Genomic DNA, 25,049 nt, shown 5'->3' on the forward strand with positions numbered 1-25,049 from the left:
TTTAAGAATTTTTAAAATTTTAATTTATTTATTTCTGAGATGATAATCTCTTATTCATTAACAATCTCGTTTTTTATAATTCAAGCAATTAAGTTTATTTGTTGATAGTCCATCTATATATGTGGTGATTATGATGGCCCAGGCTCATGCAAGATTTTCATAAAATCGGTAATCAAGTACTTTTTGTCGTTAAGTTAATTTAATTTAACAACAATAATGAGTTAATGACTTAAACTAATTAATTTAGACTTAATATCAATTGATTTTAATTATTTATGTCCCCTATTCTTTTTCACTGGATGATAAGAAAGACATGCCATTGCATTTAACTCTAACTAAAGTGCCTTTAAAAAAAAAAACTTTAACTAAAGTGGTTTAATGACACATTAATTATGCAACTTGATCGGGAACTCTCAGTTTTAAAAAAGTTTTTAATTAAGAAATAAATTATTTTCATAAATGGCTTTAAAAAGAAAAAATATTTAAGGACAAACTATTCATTAAGACAAAAATGACTTATATATCTAACAATTGTGTTTAGATATAAATAAAAATAAAGAAACTCTGATCAATTCACTATAAAAAACAAATTTTCTCTAAATTTTTTATTAGAAATTCGTGGAAAACCTATTAGATTATTCCAACAAAATATATTTTGTGAAAAAAAAATATTTTTTTAGTGATATTTTGACAGAATATATTTTTGTGGAAAAATTAGGTAAAATCTCATATTTCATATTACCTATGTAAAATAAATTAATGATTTTGATGGAAATTAAAGCAAATCAATTACTACTACAGTTGTCATGTCACCCTTCGTATTTATAGCCTGTTCCTTTCCTGAACTAGTGAGGTCTTATTTTCTTTCCAAGTATGTTTTAAATGAAAGTAATTAATAAAAGTAATTAATAAAGGGTAAATATTAAAACTCAATCAAGAGATGGTTGAGCTGGTGCAAATGGCTTAAGGACAAAGGGATTTTTTATGTGTGGGGTGTAGACTGCATTGTCTGTGAAGAAAATGCTACAACTTTAAAGGCAAAACCAAGTGGTTTCCACAGGTCTTTCACAAAAAAAAAAAAAAAAAAAACAAAACTTTCATAGTTCGTCTTACAAAAAATGAATGAGGGAGCAGCTTTTTCTTTCAATACAAAGCACATGGGTGGCCACACGACATAGGAGGATTCCCCCATCTTTCATGGCCCTACTCATCACAAAGAAGCTTCCAACTTCCTACTAATACTGCTACTATCTTCTCTTAACCCCCTCTCCTAACTCCCGCACAAACTTACATAGCAATACATGACAGGGAGCGGTCTGCCTCAGTCAACTCACCACTCGATTTGAAAAAAGAGTACGAGCACTAGCTATTGGCAGCTGATCTGGTGTCTCCGAGAGTTAATTGTAGGAAAGACTTGTCGTGCAAGTTTCACATAAATGCAAACAGTGGGGGGATGGAGTGGTCCATTTCCATGTTGCTCAAGGCACTTTTATAATGGGGGGAGGAGGGGATGATATAGATTAGATCTTAGACTACCGATCCTCCCCAAAAGATTCAATGCCGTGAAAATGCTGGACTTTATAAAACAAATATCTTAATCACTAAACCACAAATAATTTTCCGACGATGTTAATATAAGAAATTTACGAATATCTGAAACAAAATTATGGAAAACATTTTTATTCCGCTTAAGTTTCTCTTAATTTGATTGTCATTGTAACTAATAAAGGGTGCGTTGATTCATTGGACTATTAAGTCGTAAATATATCTTCCCACTCTTAGTATATCTTGAAGCAATAAACTGATTTGAGCTTTGATTGTCCTTTGAAGGTCCAGGTCCAAGCATTTAAATGTCATAAAAAGAAGTCTATTTTGATGTGAAATCTCACAAAGTAATCAGATTATTTGAAGCCAATTCATTGATCAAGCCATCAGTCTGCTGCTGATGACGATGTGTTTTATCTATATCTACTTTTAAGGTGTCGTGGAAGAGGTTGTCTTCATCCATAATCTCATAGTTTCATGGTGAAAATTAAAGAGGTGATCAAATTGAATTATACATCTGTGAATAAAGCAGACACTGCGTCCCAATTCCAACTGTTGAGCTGCATCTAAGATTCCAGAGAAACAAAAGAGAGAAAAAAAAAAAAAAACCAAGAAACAAACGCTTCTCAAAGGAATAAAGTGCAATTCTATACGTCATATCATGAACATATACCCCCATCTGGCCTTTGGTTTTTTCTGGAGTGTAGCAATCGGATGATTCATCCGCCCGAAGCCGCTTAACAGTGCTGCTAAACCAGTTACTAATAGACATTTTTGTGAATGAATACAAAGAAGAAAATCAAGTTAATAGTAACGTATTACTATAATATCGTAATCTAATATAATTATATTAATTTAATTTATAATCTGTATTATTATAATTATGTTAACGTATATATAGTTTTGTAATTGTACGTTTAAGTTTTTCTCTTTGGAATACTGTTTCCTTTGACAAAAACAAAAAAAAAATCGAAGTTGCTAATATGGTATTTTGATTTTAATCCTGCCATTACACGGAAATTCTCCTATTCTATTAATATAGTCATGAATATGAAATAATGAAAAAAGAGAGGGAAGAGAAAAAGAAAGCAGGCTTGTCTTGATTCGCCGGTGCCGAAAGCAAAAAGAACATGTTCTTCAACGACAATCATTAATTTGGATGGATACAGACATGAATTAATTTGGTTCATATGTTGATTAGTAATTTTGCAACATAACTATTTAATTAAATTATTAAAAAAATTGTACTTAATTATTGGTTTAAATTCTTTGTCCGCACTCAAATCTTATCCTCTAGCTAGCTTGAAAGATGTCTCATATCCCTGTCATATCAAACATGAAAAAAAGGATCTGGAGACACACTTATCTTTTGACTAGTACTATCTTTCTTTCTTTCTTTCAGAAAATGAATGATGTGGTGCAACCAAAAGATGAATGTAGAGATTAGAGCACATGTAACAACAAAGAACATATCATGTCAAGCCAAATAAGCTCTTGTAAGAAAGTGAAAATAAAAAATTCAACATACTGTGTTTGATTTTGGGTTCTCAATTTTCTGGGAATATTTCTAGGCAATTTTGTCAAGATGGGGATTTGCTCTCAAATCTTTTCTTGAGCTTTTACCTTCATCTTCTCGTCAAAAACCTATGCTTGCAATTGGGAATTGGCAAAGTCTGGTGTTGTGCAGCACCTTTGGGTTGAATTGGACTGGTGGGTTTGTAAAGTGAGAATCAAAACATGGACTGTTTTATTACTCTGGGTTTGCCCCAGAAATGCCAATCCATATCTGTTGGATTCAAGGGAGCATTAAGTGGGCTTTTGATCTACGGTTTTGGACAAAAGAGAGCATTTAGGTGGGCTTCTGATCGAAATTCTTTTTCATATTTAATTTTCTAACGTATCGTGTATTTTTTTTGGAAAATTGATTGATTTTTATTCTCCAAGAAAACAGGTAGATAAGCCTGTTACATAGCTCAACTGTTGCCTTGGTAGCATACAAGAGCATATTATGCAGAATTGAGAAATATCAAAACCTCTTTTCATAGCAAAAATAGAATGACTTAGTCCCCATGTTATACAAAGCCTACTGTTTAACCAGATCATTAAAGATTCTTGTAGCACCAGCTTGCTTCGTTCTATCAGCCTCCTTAATTATGTTAATGAGTTCATCTGGTGCTTTTTGCATATTCCTATGTAGTCTGCTATTCCTCTCCATCCAAATTTTGTAGATACAAGCACTCCAAGGTAATCTTAAGATAACAGATATAAATGTCTTTCCCTTTAATCTGTGCTGATCCCAAGTAAGTTCATTATTCTAGTCTCCAGTGTTTCTAGTCAAGCCACAAAGTTGCATTACCTTCTCCCAAATTTGCTTACTGAAGGAGCAAGAGAAAAATAAGTGATCTCGTCTCCTCAGCATTACCACAAGATGAGCAGGCAGCATCAATCAAACACCTGGACCTGATCCTTCCTTTGGTAAAAAGCCTATCGAGGACAGCCATCCAGGCCATGAGAACATGCTTGGGAAACCGTATGAGCCTAGGCCAAGCAACCTTCTCCTGCTCATCTCTGACAATATTCTAAGTCTTTTCAGTGGTGTAAGAAACAGCTAAAATGAACCAAACCCTATTTCCTTGTTGCTATGTAACCAATTGAAAGGGCAAGACTTCTCAAAGCTTCCTCCGAGTGCACTGCTACCAAAAGTAGGACATCCATCCGACAAATGTTTAGCTTAAAGGATGACAATCAACCGGTCGTTGTAGTATAGTGGTGAGTATTCCCGCCTGTCACGCGGGCGACCCGGGTTCGATCCCCGGCAACGGCGTCAAGCTTTTTTCAGCCTACCTGTTTTCTTCCTTTGGAGGGCTTGCCTTAATCACATCCGTTAAAACCCCAGTTAACAGCCTACCTGTTTTCCTCCTTTGGAGGGCTTGCCTTAATCACATCCTCTAAAACCCCATTAACAGCTCTAATAACGAACTTGCAACTATTAATCAAGCTGAAGAAACAAGTTAATTTATCCAAAATGTCTATAACTTTGACACAGACCCAAACCAGCAACGATAAACATGAGTAGATCTTAATTCTAGTTCAAAGCACAATAACACAAGCAATTAGAAACAATTAGATGTCTTTCAATCCTAAAAAAACATGATTAAAACCCTCCATTTTGTTCAGCTTCAACAGTTTGAGCTTTCCCATTCCCTTTGGGTTTGGCTTCCACAAGCCTCCACATATACCACGACCCAACAGATCTGTAAGGCTTCCACTTCTCACAAATCTGCTCCACTTGTAATGGCTTCGGCAGCTCCTTTAACCCGTACAGAAACTGGACTCCTTTCCTCACTCCAAGATCCCCAACAGGCAAAACATCGGGCCTATGAAGTGAAAATATCATAAACATGTGGACCGACCAAGGCCCGATTCCTTTGACAGCTGTCAACATTTGGAACAACGTTTCATCGTCCATTGTAAGGATGGAAGTATCCGACAGAAACCCAGTTGAAAACTTGTCCGAAAGGTCGTGGAGATAGCTTGCCTTGCGAACCGAGACCCCGATTTCACGGAGCTTTTGTGGGGTAAGTGAGAGGACTGTGTTCGGGAGGACGTTGGATTCGTTTCCGCAGAGGGAAACGAAGCGAGTGTAGATCGAGTTGGCGGCTTTGGTGGCGAGTTGTTGGAAGAGAATGGATTTGGAAAGGGAGACAAAGTAGGAGTTACAAGGAGAGAGTTTCGGTGGGGGGTGGGCGGAAATGAGGGCGGCGAGAAGAGGATCTGAGGTGCGGAGATGGTTAAGAGCGAGGTCGATTTCGGGTTTTGTTGATAGAGATTTTGGGATTTTGGGAGCAACCGTGAGTGAAGGTTGAGGAGACTTGGTTGCGTTGTCGACGGGGGTGTTGGAGATCACTTTTCGGATTTTGCGTGGTCGAAATGGGATTTTGGAGGGCGTTGAAGGGTTTCCACAAAGTTTCCTGACGGTACTTCTGGTGGTGATAGTGGTGGTTTGCGGCGGAGGGTTCATGATTGCGACTTTGTGATGGTTTCGGGAGAAGGCGAGTTTGGGCCTTTTGGCAGCAAAGGTTGTTGGAGTTGGGCTGGTCAAAGTTTCATAGTCTGGGGTTCTTGCTCTTCAAGAAATTGACTTCTTTTTTTTTATTTAATTGACGATCAAAGTAGAAATTACTTTAAGTGATTAAATTAATTAATTGGCTGACATCCCTTAATCATTATTTAAAAAAATAAATGAAAAGAAAATGAAATAGTATTACAAAAATATTCTTATAAGATAAAAAATAAAATAAATATGTGACATCAAATACATACTTAATTAAATAAAATAAATATATAAATTAAATAATACACTTAAATATTTACAAAATTAATATATTTTGGATCATGAAAATTTATTAACTAATTGAAATATTATTTAATCGATAAAATAATACTTTAGTAATTTATATATCAATTAATAAAAAATTAATTTATGAATGTATTTCTTTTTTAAAACATTAAACTTAATGCATGTCTTGTGTATAATTCTTTTTTACAATAAGAAATCACTATTTCAGAGTTTTTTAATACACAAAAAAGTTAGAGATGAGATCTAAAAGACATAAATTTTAAGAAGAAATAAATAATATTGAAGTCATATTTTATAAAAATTTTATAATTGAATCATATATATATATAAATTTTTTATGTATAAAGAGATTATTAATTTAAATATCAAGTAAGATTTTTGTGTTTTTTTTTAAATATATTATCTTATAAATTCAACGAATTATTAATTTATCACATTTATCTCAAATCTTAATCGATAAAAAATATTATTTAATCAAAGTTATTAATTTATCGAATATTATTTATAAAAGTTATACTATATATTTAAAATATTTAATAAAAATTACATCGAGTAATTATTAATTTCGTGACGATAAAAAATTTAAAATATATAAGTAACTATTTGATTATAATAAAAATGTAAACTTAATTTTTAAATTTTTATTTTTTCTAAAAAATCAATTTTTTATCTTTATAAATTTTAATATTAATATTATACTAGAATTGAATTCAAAAAATTTATTCATAATCATTTATTTTATCATTTCAATAAAATGATTGAATTAACATATTAAATCGAGACAATTCAAAATGATTCTGTACATTATTAATTAAATATTACATTATATCACAAGTCTAAAAATGAACACAACTCCACAAGTTCATGTGTTTTTTTTTATAAAATACCTTCAATAAGTTGGACTTAATCTTAATATAAAATTAATTAATCAGATTATACAGATTTGATCTCTTTATTTTAGTGTCTCCAAAGATTGAAGAAACCATGTCATCAAAAAAATAAAATATTTAATTTAAGTTCTTATAGAAATAATGAAAAATATTGCCAACATACTTGATAAAAAGTATATAGGAGATGTCGTTTTATGCCGGTAAAAGGGCCCCTGGTTCTAGGATCTAGTCTTTGAAATCATGGATTGTTGCCAAAAACCGACAATCCTCGACCATTAAAGCATGGATACGGCCCCGACCAAACTCTTTAATTACAATTATTCCGAAGAAAGAACAACCAAAATAGCCGCCACGTCGGCACAACACGTGTCTTTTCTCCCATACAAAATTCTGAGAAACTCGACACTCGTCATCATCATCATCCTCATCGTTTCCTTTTTTTCCTCCTTCAATCAAAAGCCCAGAGCTTCGAGTTTCCTGCAAAATTTGATCGTCGCAAATCGGGCGTCGTTTTTTTTTTCTTTGTCTCCCCTGCAACGAGAGGCGATGAGTTTCCGGGACGATAATGAAGAAGGCCGGGATCTCAAGAAGCCGTTCTTGCATACCGGAAGCTGGTATCGGATGAGCTCGAGGCAGTCCAGTGTCATGGGCTCCTCGGCCCAAGTCCTTCGCGACGGATCAATCTCCGTCGTCCTCTGCGTCCTAATCGTCGCCTTGGGCCCAGTCCAATTCGGCTTCACCGTATAATAACTCTCTCTCTCTCTCTCTTGTTTCTAAGTTCATATTCAACTGTAAATTTATAGTTTTTAAAATTGGAAAATGCAGTGTGGATACTCTTCTCCTACGCAAGCTCAAATCATCAATGATCTTAAGCTTTCGATTTCAGAGGTCCGTATTTTGAATCGCCAAAATTTTTTTTGTCATTATTCTGTTTTGCTATACATTAAAATTAGCATCTTTTTATTTGTTGTCTTTTGTGGGAGCAGTATTCTATTTTTGGTTCGTTATCAAATGTGGGCGCAATGGTTGGGGCGATAGCCAGTGGTCAGATTGCTGAATATATTGGCCGAAAAGGGGTACAAACTGATTTTTTATTAATTTCTTACTTCTTAATTTCTTTTATTTTTTCTTTGATTGAAGCAACGCTTCAGCTTTGAACTGAGTAATCGTACATATGATCCATTAATTTTCCAAATTTGTGTTTGTATTTACTCTGATAATGCATCAAATATGAATCCGTGATATTTGTTTATGCTTTTTCACTTTAATTACTTAAAACTGCATTGTTGTGTTCATTTGCAGTCATTAATGATTGCGGCGATTCCTAACATAATAGGATGGCTGGCCATATCATTTGCCAAAGTGAGTGACTTTGGGTATTTTTTGTCCTTGTTACTGTCTCTTTCTCAAAGCTTGTTGCTAACGCAGTATGCCTTGGGCCCTCATAGGATTCCTCATTTTTATTTATGGGGAGATTGTTAGAAGGGTTCGGTGTTGGTATAATTTCGTACACGGTAACATGAAAGCTTTCATTTATTCTTTACTTCTTAGCTTGGAAGCTTTTGTTAAAGTAATGTTGGAAACAGCAGTAGCATCATCATGTTAATTATGTCTAGGTGCCTGTCTATATAGCTGAGATATCACCACAAAACATGAGAGGAAGCCTTGGATCAGTGAACCAGGTTTGTTGCACATTATGCTTGCTGAATTTTCTAACATGCTACATTGGTATTAATATCCACATTTAATCTTGTCAACTGATTAATTAAGTGAACTCCTTTATTGGGTAGCTATCAGTTACTATTGGAATAATGCTCGCTTATCTTTTGGGACTGTTTGCAAATTGGAGAGTGCTTGCAGTTTTAGGTACGTGGATTAAAATTTGTTCACTTAGCCACTCTTTTGCAGAAAGAGAAGCGTTGAATGCTATTGGAGAAACAGTATACGAACTTTTCTTACTATTTGAACAAATTCGAAATTTTTCAAGATTTTATATTGTGGGATGCATTTGAGTACTTGAATTCTTGAATGTGATTCAAGTTAATAAATATATTTTTTTTTGTAGAAAAAATTATTGAAAAATTAATAATATTTGGGGAAATCTCTTTTCTCAAGGAAATAAAGTTCTTTTAAATTTAATAGAGATAGATGGCTACTAGGCTCTAGAGCAACTACTTCTTCCCATGACAATGTTAGTTATGGCATTATTCCTATATAAATTAGATTGCTATGGTTCTGTTAAAGAGGAATGATGGTCAATGTATATCAATAATCAATCAAATTGGTTGATCAATGCACAGTTTTCATAAATAGACTGCTTTGCTTCTTCTTGTAGGAATCTTGCCATGTACAATATTGATACCTGGCCTATTCTTCATACCAGAATCTCCTCGATGGCTGGTATGAAACATGTACCTGCTATTATATTGTTTGGACCTTTTATGATCTCTTATCTTTCCCATTACCGTTTCTATATCTTATTTTGTCTTTTCGGATGGGTTGCATCCAGGCAAAAATGGGAATGATGGAAGATTTTGAAGCCTCTTTGCAAGTTTTGCGTGGCTTTGATACAGATATTTCTGTTGAAGTCCATGAAATCAAGGTATTGAACTGAATTACTGGCTATCTTCAGCCAAGGCTCATGCTCTCTGGATTGAACTTGCAAAACTCAGTTGTTACACAAAAGCTCTTAGTTGATTAGCATAAGGTTGTATATTATGGGCATTTTTTTTTCTAGTCTCCTCTTAAAGTTATATTAGGTGCTAATTACTACTTCTGCAGAGAGCTGTAGCATCATCAAGCAAGAGAACAACAATTCGATTTGCAGATCTCAAGCGAAAAAGATATTGGTATCCTTTGATGGTAGATTCTTTTGTTTTTGAATTATTTATTTCATCTATAGCACCTTTTCCTTTGTCCTTAAAAGTATTGAACCCCCAATTTTAGTGGTATTTGGCATACTGCAGATAGGGATTGGATTACTGGTGCTTCAGCAACTCAGTGGTATCAATGGTGTTTTATTCTATTCCAGTAATATCTTTGAAAGAGCTGGTTAGAACAACATTTCTCTGATGTTAACTATTACTTTACTATTCATTGAAGCATTTTAAGGTGGATGAATATATTTTTCTAATGCATGGAGACTTCAAAATGTGTAAACCACCACTTTTGGATGGTATACAAATGTAAATTTGGTAAGACAAAGTTGCTGTCTGGATAATATTTAATGGATGTGCCAAACAAAGCAGGAAAGAATACATTTGTGGTCTGAGAGGGATTTGCTAAGGTTCTCTTTATACATTTTATCGCTGTTCTCATATGGTAACAATATGAGGGTCATTTTGTTAATTACACAACTTACTTATAATCAATTTCCCATTTCCATCTCAAGTGCTCTCATTCTATGACAACCATAATGGCTTAATGGCATAAATTGGTTTGTGTTCTTTGAAGTTGCAACAGCTTTGGTTTTCATTCATTTATTTATTTTTTGCCTTCTGTTTCATTATTTGACTTTGCTATAAATTTGTCTAGGGGTTTCATCTAGCAATGTTGCAACAGTTGGGCTTGGGGCTATTCAGGTAACTTGTCATTAGTCACGAACTGTCTTGTTTTGCCATGCAGGCATTCAAATATTGCAAGGGAATTATATCTTGATCGGTCTAATAGGAGTTTGTATTCTGTGTAGGTCATTGCAACTGGTGTGACTACATGGTTGGTGGACAAAGCTGGCCGCAGGCTGCTTCTTATGGTGTGTTCTAGCTAACTAGTTCACCTTTTATTTGATAATGAGCCAAAGTGAACATAGCAATGAAGAAAATCATTACTGAAATGATTTTGCAGGTATCCTCATCTGGAATGACTCTGAGCCTGCTCATTGTTGCAGTTGCATTTTTTGTCGAGGTTGGAGATGTTACATCCATTTACTTCTCATTTATCTTCCTTTTTTAAAATATTTTAGAATCCAATTTCAAGAATTAAGAAATCCTGCTTGAGAAATTCTTTCTTAATCATTTTACTATTGCCTCTTGATACCTTCTTCTCCCTCTTCTTTTTCTTCACTGATATCAGGGCATCGTCTCTCAAGATTCTGACCTGTATAGCATAATGGGAATACTGTCACTGGTGGGCCTTGTGGTAAGATTTTCGTTTAGACATGGTAGATTGTGTGTGTATTACACACACACACACACACACACATCATGTACTGTAGTTTTGTCAAGTAGATTTCAATCTGTTTGACTGGCTTTTCTCCATCCAGGCCTTTGTGATTTCCTTCTCACTGGGTATTGGAGCAATTCCATGGGTTATAATGTCTGAGGTATCCAAATTTCTCTTGTATTTCACCTGACCATAAATAAGAAACATTCTTAATTGTGCAGTGTATGATTCTGTATAATAGACTATTCGATGATGACAGTTGACTTGTCTGACCATGGATAATAAGCAACTGACACCAATGAAAAAAAGGAATATCTAATATCCGTTTAAGAATCCCCCTTAATATCAATATTTAGTTGGAGGCATGCATTTGCCTAACTCAACCAAAACTAAACGTTTTTGTGAGCATTATTGCTTTCTTGAAAGCTCTTTTTTTTTTTTTTTTGAAAGATGGCTTTCTTGAGAGATAAAGCAGAGATGGGATGGTTGAGGGTAATGCCTTATGTAGTGACAGTGATTTTAAATCCAGCGGGACTATATTACATCTTTATTCGGTATAGCTGCGAAACCAGGTGTAGATTCAGTCATCATACGCACTCGTATTTTTTTCATGACTGAGGTTCTTATCATGGGCAGTATCCATGTATGCATTTGGGTGGTCCATATTGGTTTAATAAGAATGCCAGAGATAGGAAGCAAGTAACAAACCTAGGATACACTTGAGTAATTTAAGTCCATGTATAGAAACAGCAATAAGGTTCCTACAATTTGGTAGCTATTGGCTATAAGTGTTCTCTTATAATATGCTGGTGCTCTCTCTTATGCATCTATGCAGTATTTCAGAATTTCTTGCTCAAGTTGTGACAACTTTAGAATTGGATACATGGCTGCTTCTCTAAACAGAAATTGAATGGTTAAAGAGTGCATTTAAGTCTTTTATTACTATTAATTCTGTGGTTAAAGTCTTTCTGATTATTAAGTACATTGCTCACTTTGTTGGGGTTGTTTCTGCAAGTGCTTATATTTCCTAAATTCATCTTTCAGATACTTCCAATAAATATTAAGGGTCTAGCTGGCAGTGTTGCAACGTTGGCAAATTGGATGACATCGTGGGCAATTACTATGACTGCAAACTTGCTTCTGACCTGGAGTGGTGGAGGTCTCTCTCGCTCTCTCATCTGTGCCTAGTTGTGTGTGGAATACAATTAGAGTCTATAATTAACATGGTTGCTTCTTATGAGCAGGGACTTTCACACTTTATGCAATTGTGGCTGCTTTCACTATTGTTTTTGTGGCACTTTGGGTCCCTGAAACAAAAGGACGAAGTTTGGAAGAGATTCAGTCATCCTTCAGATAAAAATGTTCTTCACTGTATGCACTTTTCTCTTTTCCTGATTTGACCTCGGGTAAATGAGTTGTACATGTGCAAATCACATTGGTCTTCAGTCTCTCTGTAACAGTTGTATGATGTTGTCATGGCATTATTGTTTTCTTTTCAAAGAAAAAGAGAAATTTGTTCCTAGTTATTATATATATAATAATCAACTCTTTGCCAGAAAAATGCTAAGATATTTTACCATCCATAACAAATAAGAGTCCCCCCTCCCTCTATTTCCTATTTCATGACACCAAGCTGTGTCATTGACTTTAAATAAAGTGGGAAGAGAATACTGGAACTAAAAGATTTTCATTTGTCAACTTTTTCCGCCAGCAAGGAAGCCAGAAAACGCTTAAGGCACCTATTGTACACACAAGGTCGCTCCAGGTGAACCAGGTGGCCAGCCTTCTTTATGCCTTCGAATGTTGTATTACCTCCAAGTTGCCTGTATAGAAATATCCAATTACGCGAAAGCCATATGAGTACTACTGAAAGATTGAGAAACATCAGTATCTGACTTTTATTGTTGAGGTAGAACATACTCTTTCATGTTGTGGGCAAGCTCCTGCTTAAAGATTTGATCTTCTTCACCCCATAACAGATGTATTCTCTGCAAATTAATATTGAAAAATGAGAGAGCAAACATGGGAAAGTCCAGGAACAAGAAAAAGAGAAGCAAAATGCAAATAAAAAACCTGTGGAAAAGAGGGAATGGTGGCATCCTTGTTGCTAATAACCAAGGCCTCCAGGAGTTCAGCTCTCTCTTTCCTGTTAGTAAACATCACCTGCCAGGGGGGGGGTTGATCAGAAGTTTCCAACTATAACAATGACAATAACTGTTCCTTCAGTCAATGGAACTTTCATTTTTTAACGCAAGGGTCCCTTTTTTTTAAGGTTTCCTAGTTTGGCCAACGTTTCCAAATTTTTCATCATTAAATTTCCCAGGGCCACGGCCACCTGCAACGAGAGAGGAGATATTGTCCACAGGCTCTCTAGGTCATTAGACCTGTCACTGTATCAAAAACACTTCTTATAGTACACTGTTAGGTACAGTTGGTTGAGCGAAACGCACTAGTCACATTTTTCTCGTTCTGTGTCCGCAATTTTCTTCCCCCTCATGAGGTTAAATTAAAAGTCTAATTTCCTTGCCGGGTTTTAATCCAAATTTTCCACTTAAAATTTCTGTAAATTTGTTCTATTTCAACAGTATCCTCCTTTGTATTCTACTGGTTTTATCAATGAAGGGAAATACGTATAAAATACCGTCACACTCCTTCAGCTGCCATCATTTTCATGGTGGATGAATTGTCTAGCAAACTTTAATGCGATAAAAAGTATAAACAATGAATACCAAAATGTATGGTGAGACAGAGGGAGGGTTGGTCTAATTATAACTAGTCATAACTTTTTTATACTTTAGTGGACAAATGAAATGAATTTTGTTGTATTGACACACGCCATGTTCTGACATATAATTGTGTTTCTTTACAAGTTGTAAATAACTGTAACTAATGATTTTCGCCATTGGGATATTAATTCCAGAAAGCCATGAAAATCATGTGATCACCAGTCATGCAAATGTTCCTGACACTACTTTTCTCAAAATCGTGGCATAAACTAGAGAATTTTTCAGAAAAGCAAGAAAGAAAGAAGGGAATTATGTTTGTTGATGATCATAAGTGTAATGGTACAAACCTCAAGGTAGTCTTTGTGAAGCCGATCAGGGAACCAAAGCTTCTTGTAAGCAGCAACTGAAAGAAGAGCTTTAAGACCCTTGACAGAATTAGGTAACAGTAATTCCGAAGAAGAGGAGAAGCCTAGCCTGTTTAGTGCCTCCACGCTTATAGAGTCAGTCATGGCCAGGATCGAGCCAGACACCACCATGGCCACGACCAAATCAGGGTACAACTCAGCAATCTTAAATGCTACCATCCCTCCGTAGCTAAACCCCACAACAACACACTTTTCCACACCAAGTTTCCTTAAACCCTTAACCAAGTACTCGGCTTGGAAAGTAGGTGACCGGTCAGGTTTGTCAGTCATGGAGCCACCAAAGAAGAGAAGGTCAGGTACATAAACGGAGTACTTCTTTGTTAAAGCACCAACTTGGAATTGCCATGTGACTATGCCTTCTGCAGCAAAACCATGCACCAAGACAACCACTGGTTTTGTTGGTTTGTCCAGGTGGGTGAACTTTTCACCCTTTCCTGGTTTCCTGATTGTTTCACAAGGAACCCAAAAGTTCATGACCGTGCCTGGCTCGATCTCCACTTCGTAAGGCCTAACCCCTGCCATCTTCATTAGTCCATGCAACAGGGGTTTCTGCGCTGCTACAAGGTTCACCATGTTCTCTTTTTTGGGGTTTGCTATCACTTCCTCTCTCCCTGGAACTTAAAAGCACTGAATCTAACGTTAGAGAAGGCAGGGGTTTTAAACTAACGAGGAACGTTGGGTTTGGTTACGGGTTGTTATCAGTATCATTAAAAATGGGCTCTTTACACAGGTTACGATATTTCAACGCATGTCATTTCCATTAGTGGTAGCTTGACTGCCTTGAGCACTCTTTGAATTGTTAATGGGCAGATGAAAGCCCGCGCAGATAAGCAAAAGGCCCACACCCGAAAACCTCGTTAACAAAACGAATCCTAATTATAGATTCTAAACTTTCTTACACGAAATCTTTCTTTCCAATGCGTGTCTAATTGGTTATTTCTTACAATTTTTTTAAGCCTTTTAGCGTGCAAGGTTGTTTGATTTTTGATCACCTGCACTGCCTACTTTCGTCTGCACGTCTGTTGGGGGTCCTTGACTGCTTATATAGATATAGAAGATTTAGAAAGACTAGTTGTTGTTTGCATGTTTTATCTGAAATATCTTATTTTTAAATCTCAAAATCCCTCCACAATTTAAGTATTAATCAACAAAATTCAACTTGCCTTTTGCTACTATTATCATTAACAAAGTTAATAAAACTTGTCCTTTCTTACACGTAGCAAAAATGTATCCATGATACAAGAAAAGGGACAAAAGATTTTTATTTGATCAAAAGTTTAATTTTAACCGTATCCTATAATAAATTTAGTGATCTTAAAATAAGGTCTATAAGTCTCTATATATATGAAAAAACAAACAATAAATGCACAATTTTAAAGGAAATATCATAATCTTTAACTTCATTTAAGGTTTACTAAGATAATATGACTCGAAGAGTTAGTCATTAATTAAAGAGGTCTCTTTAAAATAAAAGTAATCAAATTAAAATTTTAATTAATCTTAACAAGTGCTCGTAAATACTTATTAATTCGACCCTTCAAAAAAAAAAAGAATTTTGTTAACAAATGTTTAAGAGTAGTCATTAAAACTGCTATATTAGGTAATTGGTTTTTCTGTGCATTTTTTCTCGACTTGCAACAAAACAAAATGCAACCTTTGACAACTTTGTACCGAACCTGATGAACTAAACCAAAGATAGGAAAAATGATAAAGACAACACAACTACCCATGTTGCAACAGCCAACAGCCCACCCACTATAATAATATATATAAATTTAAGGATAGTTCTTTTTCTTCAATTAAAACAGTGAAAAGCTGATTACCTAAGCTAATTAATGCTGGCCAATAACAAAAGCCGAACCATGCAACTTTTAGCCCGCTGCCCCCGCGGTGGAAGTCAATCAGGGTAGTGCAGACTTTTAGGGGACGTCCCGGGGTTAATGACCAATCAAGATCCAGAATCCCAGGCCAGCTGAAATCGGAATACCAATAGGAACATGAATGTTTCTCTCGGCCCCGGTGTTCATGACCCAAACGGATAGTTTTTTCCTCCATATATGGAAACCACATGGTGATTTGTGGGCTGGGCCGGTCTTCATTGAGCTAGCCGGTTAGCAATAGGGATGCGTGGGGCTCTTGTTCTTCCTCACGAGTAAAAAAGATTAATTTGTTCAAAGCATCCTCTTAATAACTTGTCGGAGTTGCAAATTTGACTGCAACATGTATTGGTTCCTACCAAGAAATTATTGCATTAGAGAAGTCAAATTGAGATGGAGTGTTTGAGAAGAAAAAATCTTAAGACGTAAGAGATTAAAATTAATTCAATAAATTACAAGTGATTGGAAAATCGTATCAGAAAAAAATAGTTTTCATATGTTTATATGAAAGAAACATTAACGAATTTCATGTCTTTTTGCACCGTAATTCTTTATTATTTAATTTAATTATGAGATATATTAATACGTTTTTTACATCTTTTTACTCATTTCATTCATGTATTTTAGTCCATATAGTATTTTTATCTTTTACTCTTTTTTCTACTTTAGTATGTATGTACCCAAAAAATATATAGTACTTTTTATGTAAACTTTGCACGAGCATGATTTAGTGACAAACTCCGCATCTATATAGTGATATTTGAAGGACAACTTCTCTAAGTTGAAAGGATTATTCAACTTATATATATTATATTCAAAGCAATATAGTTAGAATCCACAAAATGTATCTAGCAAAAAGACGAACACAATTGAAAATGACGACTTCCAAACCTTTAATGCCCAAATAAAAAAACCCGATCCCATCAAGTATCAACTAACCTTTTGTGCATTTAGATATAAATAGAGAGTTTAATTTTATAACAAATTTCCTTTGTCTACAAATGAAAGAACAATCCTTCCTCTTAACCTTGTTTTTATATAATTAAGTTAAATTTTGTTCTAAACCTATAATATATATTACTTTCATATCAATCTTAAATGCATATCCAAAATGCTTAAATTTTAAATTTAAGAAACATAACAAGTACCAAGAAAACGAATCCTAACAGATAATCTGATAGATATAATATTTATTAAAATTCGAATTTTTTTGTTATATTGGCAATTACCATAATTTTTATTCTAGTTATCACAATTAAATAATTTTGTTATATTTTCAAACTTTCGATTGGGATAACGGTTTAAGTATCTATAGTTAATTACCCCATAAAATATCAAATTTCCGTGAATTTCATAATTATCTAGCAGACAAAATTAGTTTTGGCATCTCTTTGAGGAAGGCAATCAAAATCTACTTGGAACTGAGAATAAGAGTAGAAAACTATGAAATGCTACTGAAACATAGTATAAGAATGGAATAATTTTTGACATAAAATTACTACCCCCAATCACCACCAAACAGAAAGAAAGCCGAAGTAAGAGATAAAATAACGGTGGGAAAAAACAGAAAAAGAAACAGGGATTTTGCAGAGGTGTCCCAAGGTATGCATAAGAGGCCAATTTGACGGTCAAGAAGGAGTTGTTTTGACGTTGGCTAAAAAAGCCTAATACGACAAATGCATTACTTTGTTCTGAACCGCACACTGTCCTCCAGAATCAGAACATCACAAATTGTTAAACAAAGTAATTGGAGGGTCAGATTGATTCAGCAGAATCAAACGTAATAATTCTAATGACAATCAAACCTCATCTTCACTCTCTTTTTTTTTTTTTTTTTGCGTTCTCTTAACTTTCTCTTTCAGTTGTGAAATTCAGAGAAATGGAAAAAGAACCAACAAGAAGCAGCAGCAGGCAGCAGCTCCAGAGTCTCAGGTAAAGTGAACTTCAGTTCATATATCATGAAAAAGGGTACCATTTGCATATGTAAGCTAAGACGTCCTATGTTATTACATTACATCAGGGGAAATCAGTAATCAATCTAACGGTGCTGAACTCATCATAATCATGATGATGATGATGATGAACTTTGATATCATTTAAACGTAGTGGGGGAAGAGGAACTGGCAAACTAGGGGAAAGTGAAAGTGAAACTCTCTCAAACGGAAAGGGTTTTATATAAAAAAACTGAAAGAGAAAGAAAAGGTAAAGAACTTGGGAAAAAGAAAAAAAAATTCAAAACCCGAAAAAAAAAAAAAGAGAGAAAGGCAACTAAGAACATAGAATTATCCCGTTCTTACTCCATCTGTAGAAGACGGAGACAAAGGAAACAAACTGAAAAAGCACAAATAAAAAAATAAAAAAGAATTTTGGCGAGAAGAAACGAAGACCATGTAACCATCAACATCACCATCACAAACACACCTTCATCAACATCATCATCGTGATACGTTTCAGTCATTGCTGCATGATCTTGACCGTCAGTGGTGGGGTTTTTCTTTTCTTTTTCTTCTTTCTTTTTTTGTTCTTTCATCTTGTAAAGTCATGGACAAGGCTTGTTGGCCTGTCTGTGACGTTGAGTCTCCAAGAAAGGAATGGAATGCCTGTATCAGAATCTCGATCAGTATCTTCAATGAACCTGAATTCATTGACAGGTGAGAAACATGGCATTTTCTGGTTCTGGGAGTGATGAACCCATGAATTGTTGTGGTAGCCATGGTGTTGCTGCTCCAGCATTGAAGCTGTTGCACCCGAGTTGTTCGCATTTGCTGTAGCTCTTCTTTCTTCTTTTTTGAATCGAATTCCACAGGCATTGCAAAGTGACTGCAATTAAACAATAAAAAAAATGCATGAAAAGTCGAAAAAAATGGCAAAATAAGTATACTTGTTTATGAAGAAACAATAAAGAGAATAAAAATAAAGAATTGCAAATGAGTAATTTTGTGTACCTTTGGACCTCTTGGTCCGTTCCTCCAAAGCGGTGTGGAAGTGGTGTCACAGTTAGCACAGCGGCGAGCTAGGAGAGGATCATTGCCTGAGCTGCTACTGCTATTTCCACTGCTCCCACGGCTGGCTTTTGGGGTTTGCTGTGAATAAGGCGCGTTCTTGTTCTGTAACAAGTCCCAGCAAAAGTTAGACATGCAAGAACCAGAGCGGCGGTCATGGCGGATACGCTTGTCATCGTCTTCGCAGAGACGAGTAGATGGAGTCCCCAAGGAGAGAGTGCAATCAACGGAAGAAGAAGAAGAAGAGGACGTGTAAGCATACATGTCTGTTTCATCGAAAGATTTGTGGGGGTTTGGCATGGAAAATAGCATCGAGAAGGAGTTGCTTTGGTTATGAAACAGGCCACATGAACATGGACCCACCATGTTTCCCTGAGAGCTACTGCACCTGTGCATCATTTCTCAAAATTTCTTTCTCTATGATTATGTCGAAGGCCTACTACACTTCCACCTCAATTTCAGCACAACGGATATCAAAAAGATCAAGATGGGGGTTGATTCAGAATCATCAATCAACCAACAACTGCCAACTGAGGGAAAAGAAAAAAAAATGAAGGAACAAGGGATTAGCAGATGAAGAGAAGGTCTGGGCTAATGCAATTGACGGATAAAAAAATGTGATGGGATGGTGAGTTTATAGTTAAAGGGTAATGGCAGGGGAGTACGAGCCAAATAGTAAACTGAGAGCGAAGTGCAATAATATAATGTTTGAATAAGAACTTGAAGAGAGAGAGCTGAATGGTACGAGAGAGAGGACTGAGAAGAGTTGTTGTCTGGTAGCTTTATAAGCTAATAAAATGGCGAAATACCAGTCAGCACCTGCAGTCCACGTTGTCGTCAAATGCAAATGGAGAGATGTACATGCGTATATAGCAAGAGAGAAATAAAGATATAGACAGAGAGGGACCCAGGTTGCATGTTACAGAGAGAGAACACTTGGAAAAAAGAATAGGCACCAGTAACTATATATAAATATGTATTTGTAGTTAAATACTATACTACTACTACTACTACTCTTATATAACTAAGAGAAAGAAAATTAAGTCAGGCAGTCAGAGAGTGAGTCAGGAGTGGTGAGGGCGTAGAGAAAAAGTATGTGAGAAAAATGTCTGGGATATAAGGCTTGAAGTGTTGCGAGTGTTTGTCCGTTGTTAAAGAAATTGGTTGCGGCCAATTGAATTTATACTCCAAAAGAAGGGATGAGTTGGTGAAGGGGTGAGGTGAGCAAAAGGGGGGGCGCTCCTAACAATGCGAAGGGGCAGATGGGTTGGTCATTGGGTAGTCAAAAGAGCCCACGTGACTAGCGGGAACAGTCTTCCATGGATCTGCCTTCTCCGATCACGAGGCCCTATTAGTCTCAAACCCAATACATCAAAACCTCTGTCCGTATCCGTATCTCTGCCCCCTCTGCTCTGTCACTGCCAGCCTCCCAAGGAAAATGGAATAGTTTCCCTTCCCTTATCCACGCCCTTCCCTCTGCGTCTTCCTTCCACGCTCCAATCAATATTGCCATATGCCCCTGCCCCCTACGATATGCTCATTCTGAACTTACAGCTTCTCTCATGGTCCCAACATATACGCCAACATTTGATCTATCAACTTGTTTTTGATTATGGTAGTTTTCATTTTAGTACTTAGAAAAGAAAAGGAAGTTTGAACTTTGAAGTTTAAATTGTTCTCAATTAAACTCTTTTCTAAAAAATATGACAATGAATAGCATACCTTGATGTAGATGTCTTGAATAGAGACATTTTGCAATTCCCATAAACATTGATCAGTTAATTATAGTTAAAATTTTGTTGGTTTATGACATTGAAAGATTTATGTCTAACAAAAAAATAATAATGAATGTAACAATCAATTCAAATTCTTTGGATTGAAGGCATGTCAGCAAATTGAATTTTGATTTATCCCCATGATCAAAGAAAATTGTTTTGTTCCTCTTAATTAAAAAACAAAAAGATCTTTCATTAATTAACACCATATGATAGGGAGTGAGATGGTGCTTGCCATGCACGCACTGGTTTTGCCTGTGGGAGAAAAAGCAAAGCGAAAATGTTTTTGAGTTCATGCTGTGACTGGGATAAGTTTATTCAACAGAGCAATGACCACTTCTGTCTAACACGACATGCCCACTCCGTTAGTTGGTTATAGGCAGTCCAATCCGTCAATCTTACAATCAACAATAATATGACCCCCTCCACCTCCCTAAAGAAACAACCAGTTTCATGCTTACTACAATCAGTACCCCGTACCCTGGAATCACGTGAACCACCCCCCCCGCCCCAGCCCCCCCCTCTTCTATCCTCAGAAACAAAGCCAATTTCGTCATGATAATTTCCTCATGTTCCCGTATCTAAAACTCAATCAGCTCAGCACCAACCCAAAAAAGCTTTTTGGTTTCTAGTTGTAGTGGTAGTACGAGTATTTAGTCTTGGGCAAAATATTGTAGTCCGGTAGAAGATCCGACCATTTTAAAAAAGAAAGGTAAAGGGAACCAACAAGAAGAAGGAAAAACATAAAAATAAAGGTATCCAAATGAGATACTCCGCAATCATCAAAGCAACAAACTTCTGTTTCTACTTGGCTTACCAAGAGAGAAAGATCTTTGAGTCAAAGATGGAAACTCAAAAAGAAAGGGTTCAATACCAAAAAAAAAAAAAACTTGAATTGAAAACAATGAGAAATGACCCCACATCCATCATGGCTAAACCCCGAACAACAAAACACCAAGAAAAAAAAAATCCTTCTGAAGAATATGATCAAAAGATTCAAAAACATGAAGAGAGAGAAAGGGAGAAAGAATCAGATCGTCTAGAGATTGGTGAGCCTTAGTTCGACAAACGGGACGACCACCGCTTTCCAAAAGATGCTCTCTCTATTTCCACTTTGTAAACCACGAAAAAAAAAACCGCGATTAGCCCAAGACACTAAGCGTTGCCTTGTATTGTTTTTCCTTTTTTTTTTTTTGCCCACCACTCATGTTTTCCGCCACGCGACCCACAATTCTCGTGGGGAATGTCCGAGCGTGAAGAACACGCCATGGAGAGGAGAGTGGGGGGGTTGGGAGGAGGTGGGGGGTGGGGCGGCGGGGGAAGAATCGAGCAGGTTAGGACTCTGCTCAAATGCCTATAAATTCGAGTAATTAATGAGGATCTGTTTATACTCTTTTTAATGGAAACTCTGGGATTTGCTTAATCATCTCAAACCACAGAAAATGATTAAGGTTAAGATACGCATTTAATTTACATGCTAGTCAATCATGATGTTATGTGGCTCGTTGGATTTGGTGGGGTCCCCCCAATTGAGGGTCGTAGGGTTTAGAGTTTTTGTCCCAACATTTCCAAGGAAAGCAGATCGTATGGGATGCTAATATATTAATCATTAATTCTTTGATCAATTCTCTAGGTGCCACGTGGGCATCATGGGTATTTATTATTATTCTTTTTCTTTATATATATAAATATTATAATTTAGGATTTTGCTTTGCTTTGCTTTGCATGCATGCATGCAAATGTGTTAAACAAGAAAGACTTCACGGTCTTACTCACAGACTTTTAAAAAATTATGAGTAGTAGTTCGACCGCACAAGTTTAACATTCCTCAAAAGCAACGAGAATACAACTGGAATGTCTCTTGGGAGATTGGGATTTTCCTTTTTTATTTTTATTTTTTATTTTTTAGTGAAAGGGAGAGAGGGAAGGGGGGGAACTTGGGGATTGGTCTAGTGATCTTGTTGTTGACAGGATGTTCTTTGCCAGGTAAGATTTTTAAAGTAATAATTATTTAAGTTGGAATGAGAGGAAGGATGGGAAAAGAAAAAGGTAGTGTGCAATAAACCAAAAAAAAAAAAAAAACAAAACGAGGACCCCAAACCCAACATTTAGAAAAGGGGTGCTTGTTTGTAGAAGAAGAAAAAAATAAAGGGGAAAAACCCCTAATAAGCCGTCCTATGAAAGATAAGCTGTTGTCAGTATCAACATCCGAGGGACACTGTAACCTCCAATTGTCTCCTCCAAGGAAGTCTAACGACTGTAGCCCTGTAATCTAAAAGATACATTCAGATTTCCCCCTTTTTCTTTTTTTCTTTCTGTTTACCTGTCTTGTGAATTTATCTAATAACTATATATTTAACCAAGATTAAACTCGATATTTTATTAGTTAATTGGAACTATTTCCCATGTAGATGAACATTTTTATTGGTATCATTAATTAGTCGCATAAATTTAAATTTTCTAGCTAGTTACGTATATTTGTAAGATAAAATAAATTATGCTCATATAATTATTTTCATTCGAGATGTGAATAATATACGTAATTTAGTATTGATATCATTTTCAAAATAAAAATAACTTTTTTTACGTTAAAATTTGTCAGAAATGTTTTAATGTGAATCTTTAATCTCTTAATTTTATTTTGATGGGAATATATTACATTGATTATTATTATATAAATTTATTTATTTATTTTTGAATGAGATGCCTGGTTACTCAATTTGCAAACGTGGAATTAATTGAACTAGTGTTTTTTTTACATGAAATTAAATAATTAATTAAGTTTTTGCCATTCCCATATTCTATCTGAAACGACATATCAACTTTGTCTTTGAAGATCAGCTATGGTGTTTTTGGGAAAGAATAATAATACAAAAATGGTTTCACACATAGAAGTGTATGTATATTGTTTTAACGTTTAATCAAGGACAATAGAAAAGGACAACTAAGGGAAAAAAAAAAAAGGACAAAAACAACATGATGAATGCCTCAGAATGAGGGTAGGTATCATGGCCTGGATCTAGTCTCCTTGACTCATTGTATGCATGTTCTTTACGTAAACCAATCTCTTTTTATCCTTCCATTTCTTCCTTCTTTTTTTTTCTTTAAATACTTTGAATCTCTTATATAACCTTTTGCCCTGGAAGTAAACAGATTTTTCCAAACCGAACATGACATATTTTAATGCTTTAAGCTTACGATATGGGCACTCTTTTTCTTCCTTTCCTTCCACCAATTTGTTGTTTTAGAATCATATTCACAGGAACGTTGAATAAACAGTAGGGTTTTGGATCCTTTGCAGGAAAAATTCCATAAACAGGGTAGTACCCTATCGATCCCGTTTTCAATATTTGTTGACTGGTCTTTTCCAATATCTTGTCTGCTGCATCTTTATTCCCCTGGCGCAGGAAAAGTTTGTGATCAGCTGGCAGAAAGCTTTGCGATTTTAAGTTGTTTGAATTACAACTTCCACCTTGGCCCATGTCCTATCGATTTTGGCAATTTAAAAGCGTGACAAATGTCAGATTCCTTTTTTTTTTTTTTTCATTTAAGAGATAAGCCTGAGGAATTTTACACAAAAAATGACAATTGATCATCATCCGATTCCAGTTTGAATTCAGGGCAAAGCTGAACTTTTTTCTTCTAGTCTGTTGGAAAACACGAAAACTTGTACAAAAAAGAGAAATCCCAAGCAAAGGTTTGTACATATATGTGACTGATACTGTAGAATTTTTCATATACTACAATAAAAACAAAAGATGTTCAAGTGAGTTGGTATTCAAAGATCTCAACTCGATGTGATCTCCATATCAGAAACCCCACAATTTCAGGATCTTTGAAAGGCTTTTTCCACCCATGATCAAAGATCAAATCCAATGAACACCCTGTATGAAGAAAGTTATAATTGTTGTCAGAAAAGAAAGACTTGTTAGAATCAGAGAGTGGGACTTTGGAATCAGTCAGTCTTCTGGTGCTGGGCTACAGTATTCTTTCTGGAGACCCTTTTTGACGCTAAGAAAAACTTGTCAATTTGGAAGTTACTTCCCTGTTCTTCTCCATGGCAGCAGGCATGTGTTAAAAGAATAACATTATTTAAACAATATGCAAACAGTGAGAGTTCCATGGCAGCTGGTCAAGTTAACAGCTAGTTTCCTGAGAATTTGAGAAACGTGCCTAGAATAAGCTAAATTTGGAGCCGCTTCAACGCTCGAAAATTTTCCCGCTCTTTATGGCCTTACCTTCTTTAGTACTTGTGAGAATACAAATTTTTAGTAGGGTTTTTGTTTGA

At 35.6% G+C, this 25,049-nt stretch overlaps 4 protein-coding genes and 1 non-coding gene across 5 annotated transcripts; 2 read left to right on the forward strand and 3 right to left on the reverse strand.

Annotated features, from left to right (window-relative positions):
* Positions 1-4,297: 4,297 nt before the first annotated feature.
* TRNAD-GUC (transfer RNA aspartic acid (anticodon GUC)) lies at positions 4,298-4,369 on the forward strand. The gene has a single exon. It is a non-coding gene; the product is annotated as a tRNA-Asp (tRNA).
* A 169-nt stretch (positions 4,370-4,538) lies between these two features.
* LOC18610919 (DNA glycosylase superfamily protein) lies at positions 4,539-5,666 on the reverse strand. Its single transcript, XM_018114295.2, has one exon. The coding sequence runs from the start codon at positions 5,564-5,566 to the stop codon at positions 4,700-4,702; it is 867 nt and encodes a 288-aa protein (XP_017969784.2). The 5' UTR covers positions 5,567-5,666; the 3' UTR covers positions 4,539-4,699.
* Positions 5,667-7,046: 1,380 nt separating this feature from the next.
* LOC18610920 (sugar transporter ERD6-like 6) lies at positions 7,047-12,478 on the forward strand. Its single transcript, XM_018113903.2, has 18 exons — positions 7,047-7,536; positions 7,621-7,683; positions 7,782-7,871; positions 8,098-8,157; positions 8,244-8,309; positions 8,412-8,477; positions 8,586-8,661; positions 9,131-9,195; positions 9,305-9,397; positions 9,577-9,657; positions 9,762-9,846; positions 10,330-10,376; positions 10,484-10,546; positions 10,639-10,698; positions 10,867-10,932; positions 11,057-11,116; positions 12,001-12,115; positions 12,201-12,478. The coding sequence occupies exons 1-18, from the start codon at positions 7,078-7,080 to the stop codon at positions 12,311-12,313; spliced, it is 1,728 nt and encodes a 575-aa protein (XP_017969392.2). The 5' UTR covers positions 7,047-7,077; the 3' UTR covers positions 12,314-12,478.
* Positions 12,456-14,743, reverse strand: LOC18610921 (alpha/beta-Hydrolases superfamily protein). The gene is made up of 4 exons (XM_007046864.3): positions 14,030-14,743; positions 13,030-13,119; positions 12,877-12,944; positions 12,456-12,779 (listed from the first exon to the last, which is right to left on the reverse strand). The coding sequence occupies exons 1-4, from the start codon at positions 14,678-14,680 to the stop codon at positions 12,644-12,646; spliced, it is 945 nt and encodes a 314-aa protein (XP_007046926.1). The 5' UTR covers positions 14,681-14,743; the 3' UTR covers positions 12,456-12,643.
* A 3,315-nt stretch (positions 14,744-18,058) lies between these two features.
* Positions 18,059-19,785, reverse strand: LOC18610923 (GATA transcription factor 18). The gene is made up of 2 exons (XM_007046866.3): positions 18,930-19,785; positions 18,059-18,804 (listed from the first exon to the last, which is right to left on the reverse strand). Exons 1-2 carry the CDS (start codon positions 19,383-19,385, stop codon positions 18,511-18,513), a joined length of 750 nt encoding a protein of 249 aa, XP_007046928.3. The 5' UTR covers positions 19,386-19,785; the 3' UTR covers positions 18,059-18,510.
* Between the last annotated feature and the right edge of the window lie 5,264 nt (positions 19,786-25,049).

This window comes from Theobroma cacao, chromosome 1 (assembly GCF_053813885.1).
Source record: "Theobroma cacao isolate CCN51 chromosome 1, ASM5381388v1, whole genome shotgun sequence".
NCBI lineage: Eukaryota > Viridiplantae > Streptophyta > Magnoliopsida > Malvales > Malvaceae > Theobroma > Theobroma cacao.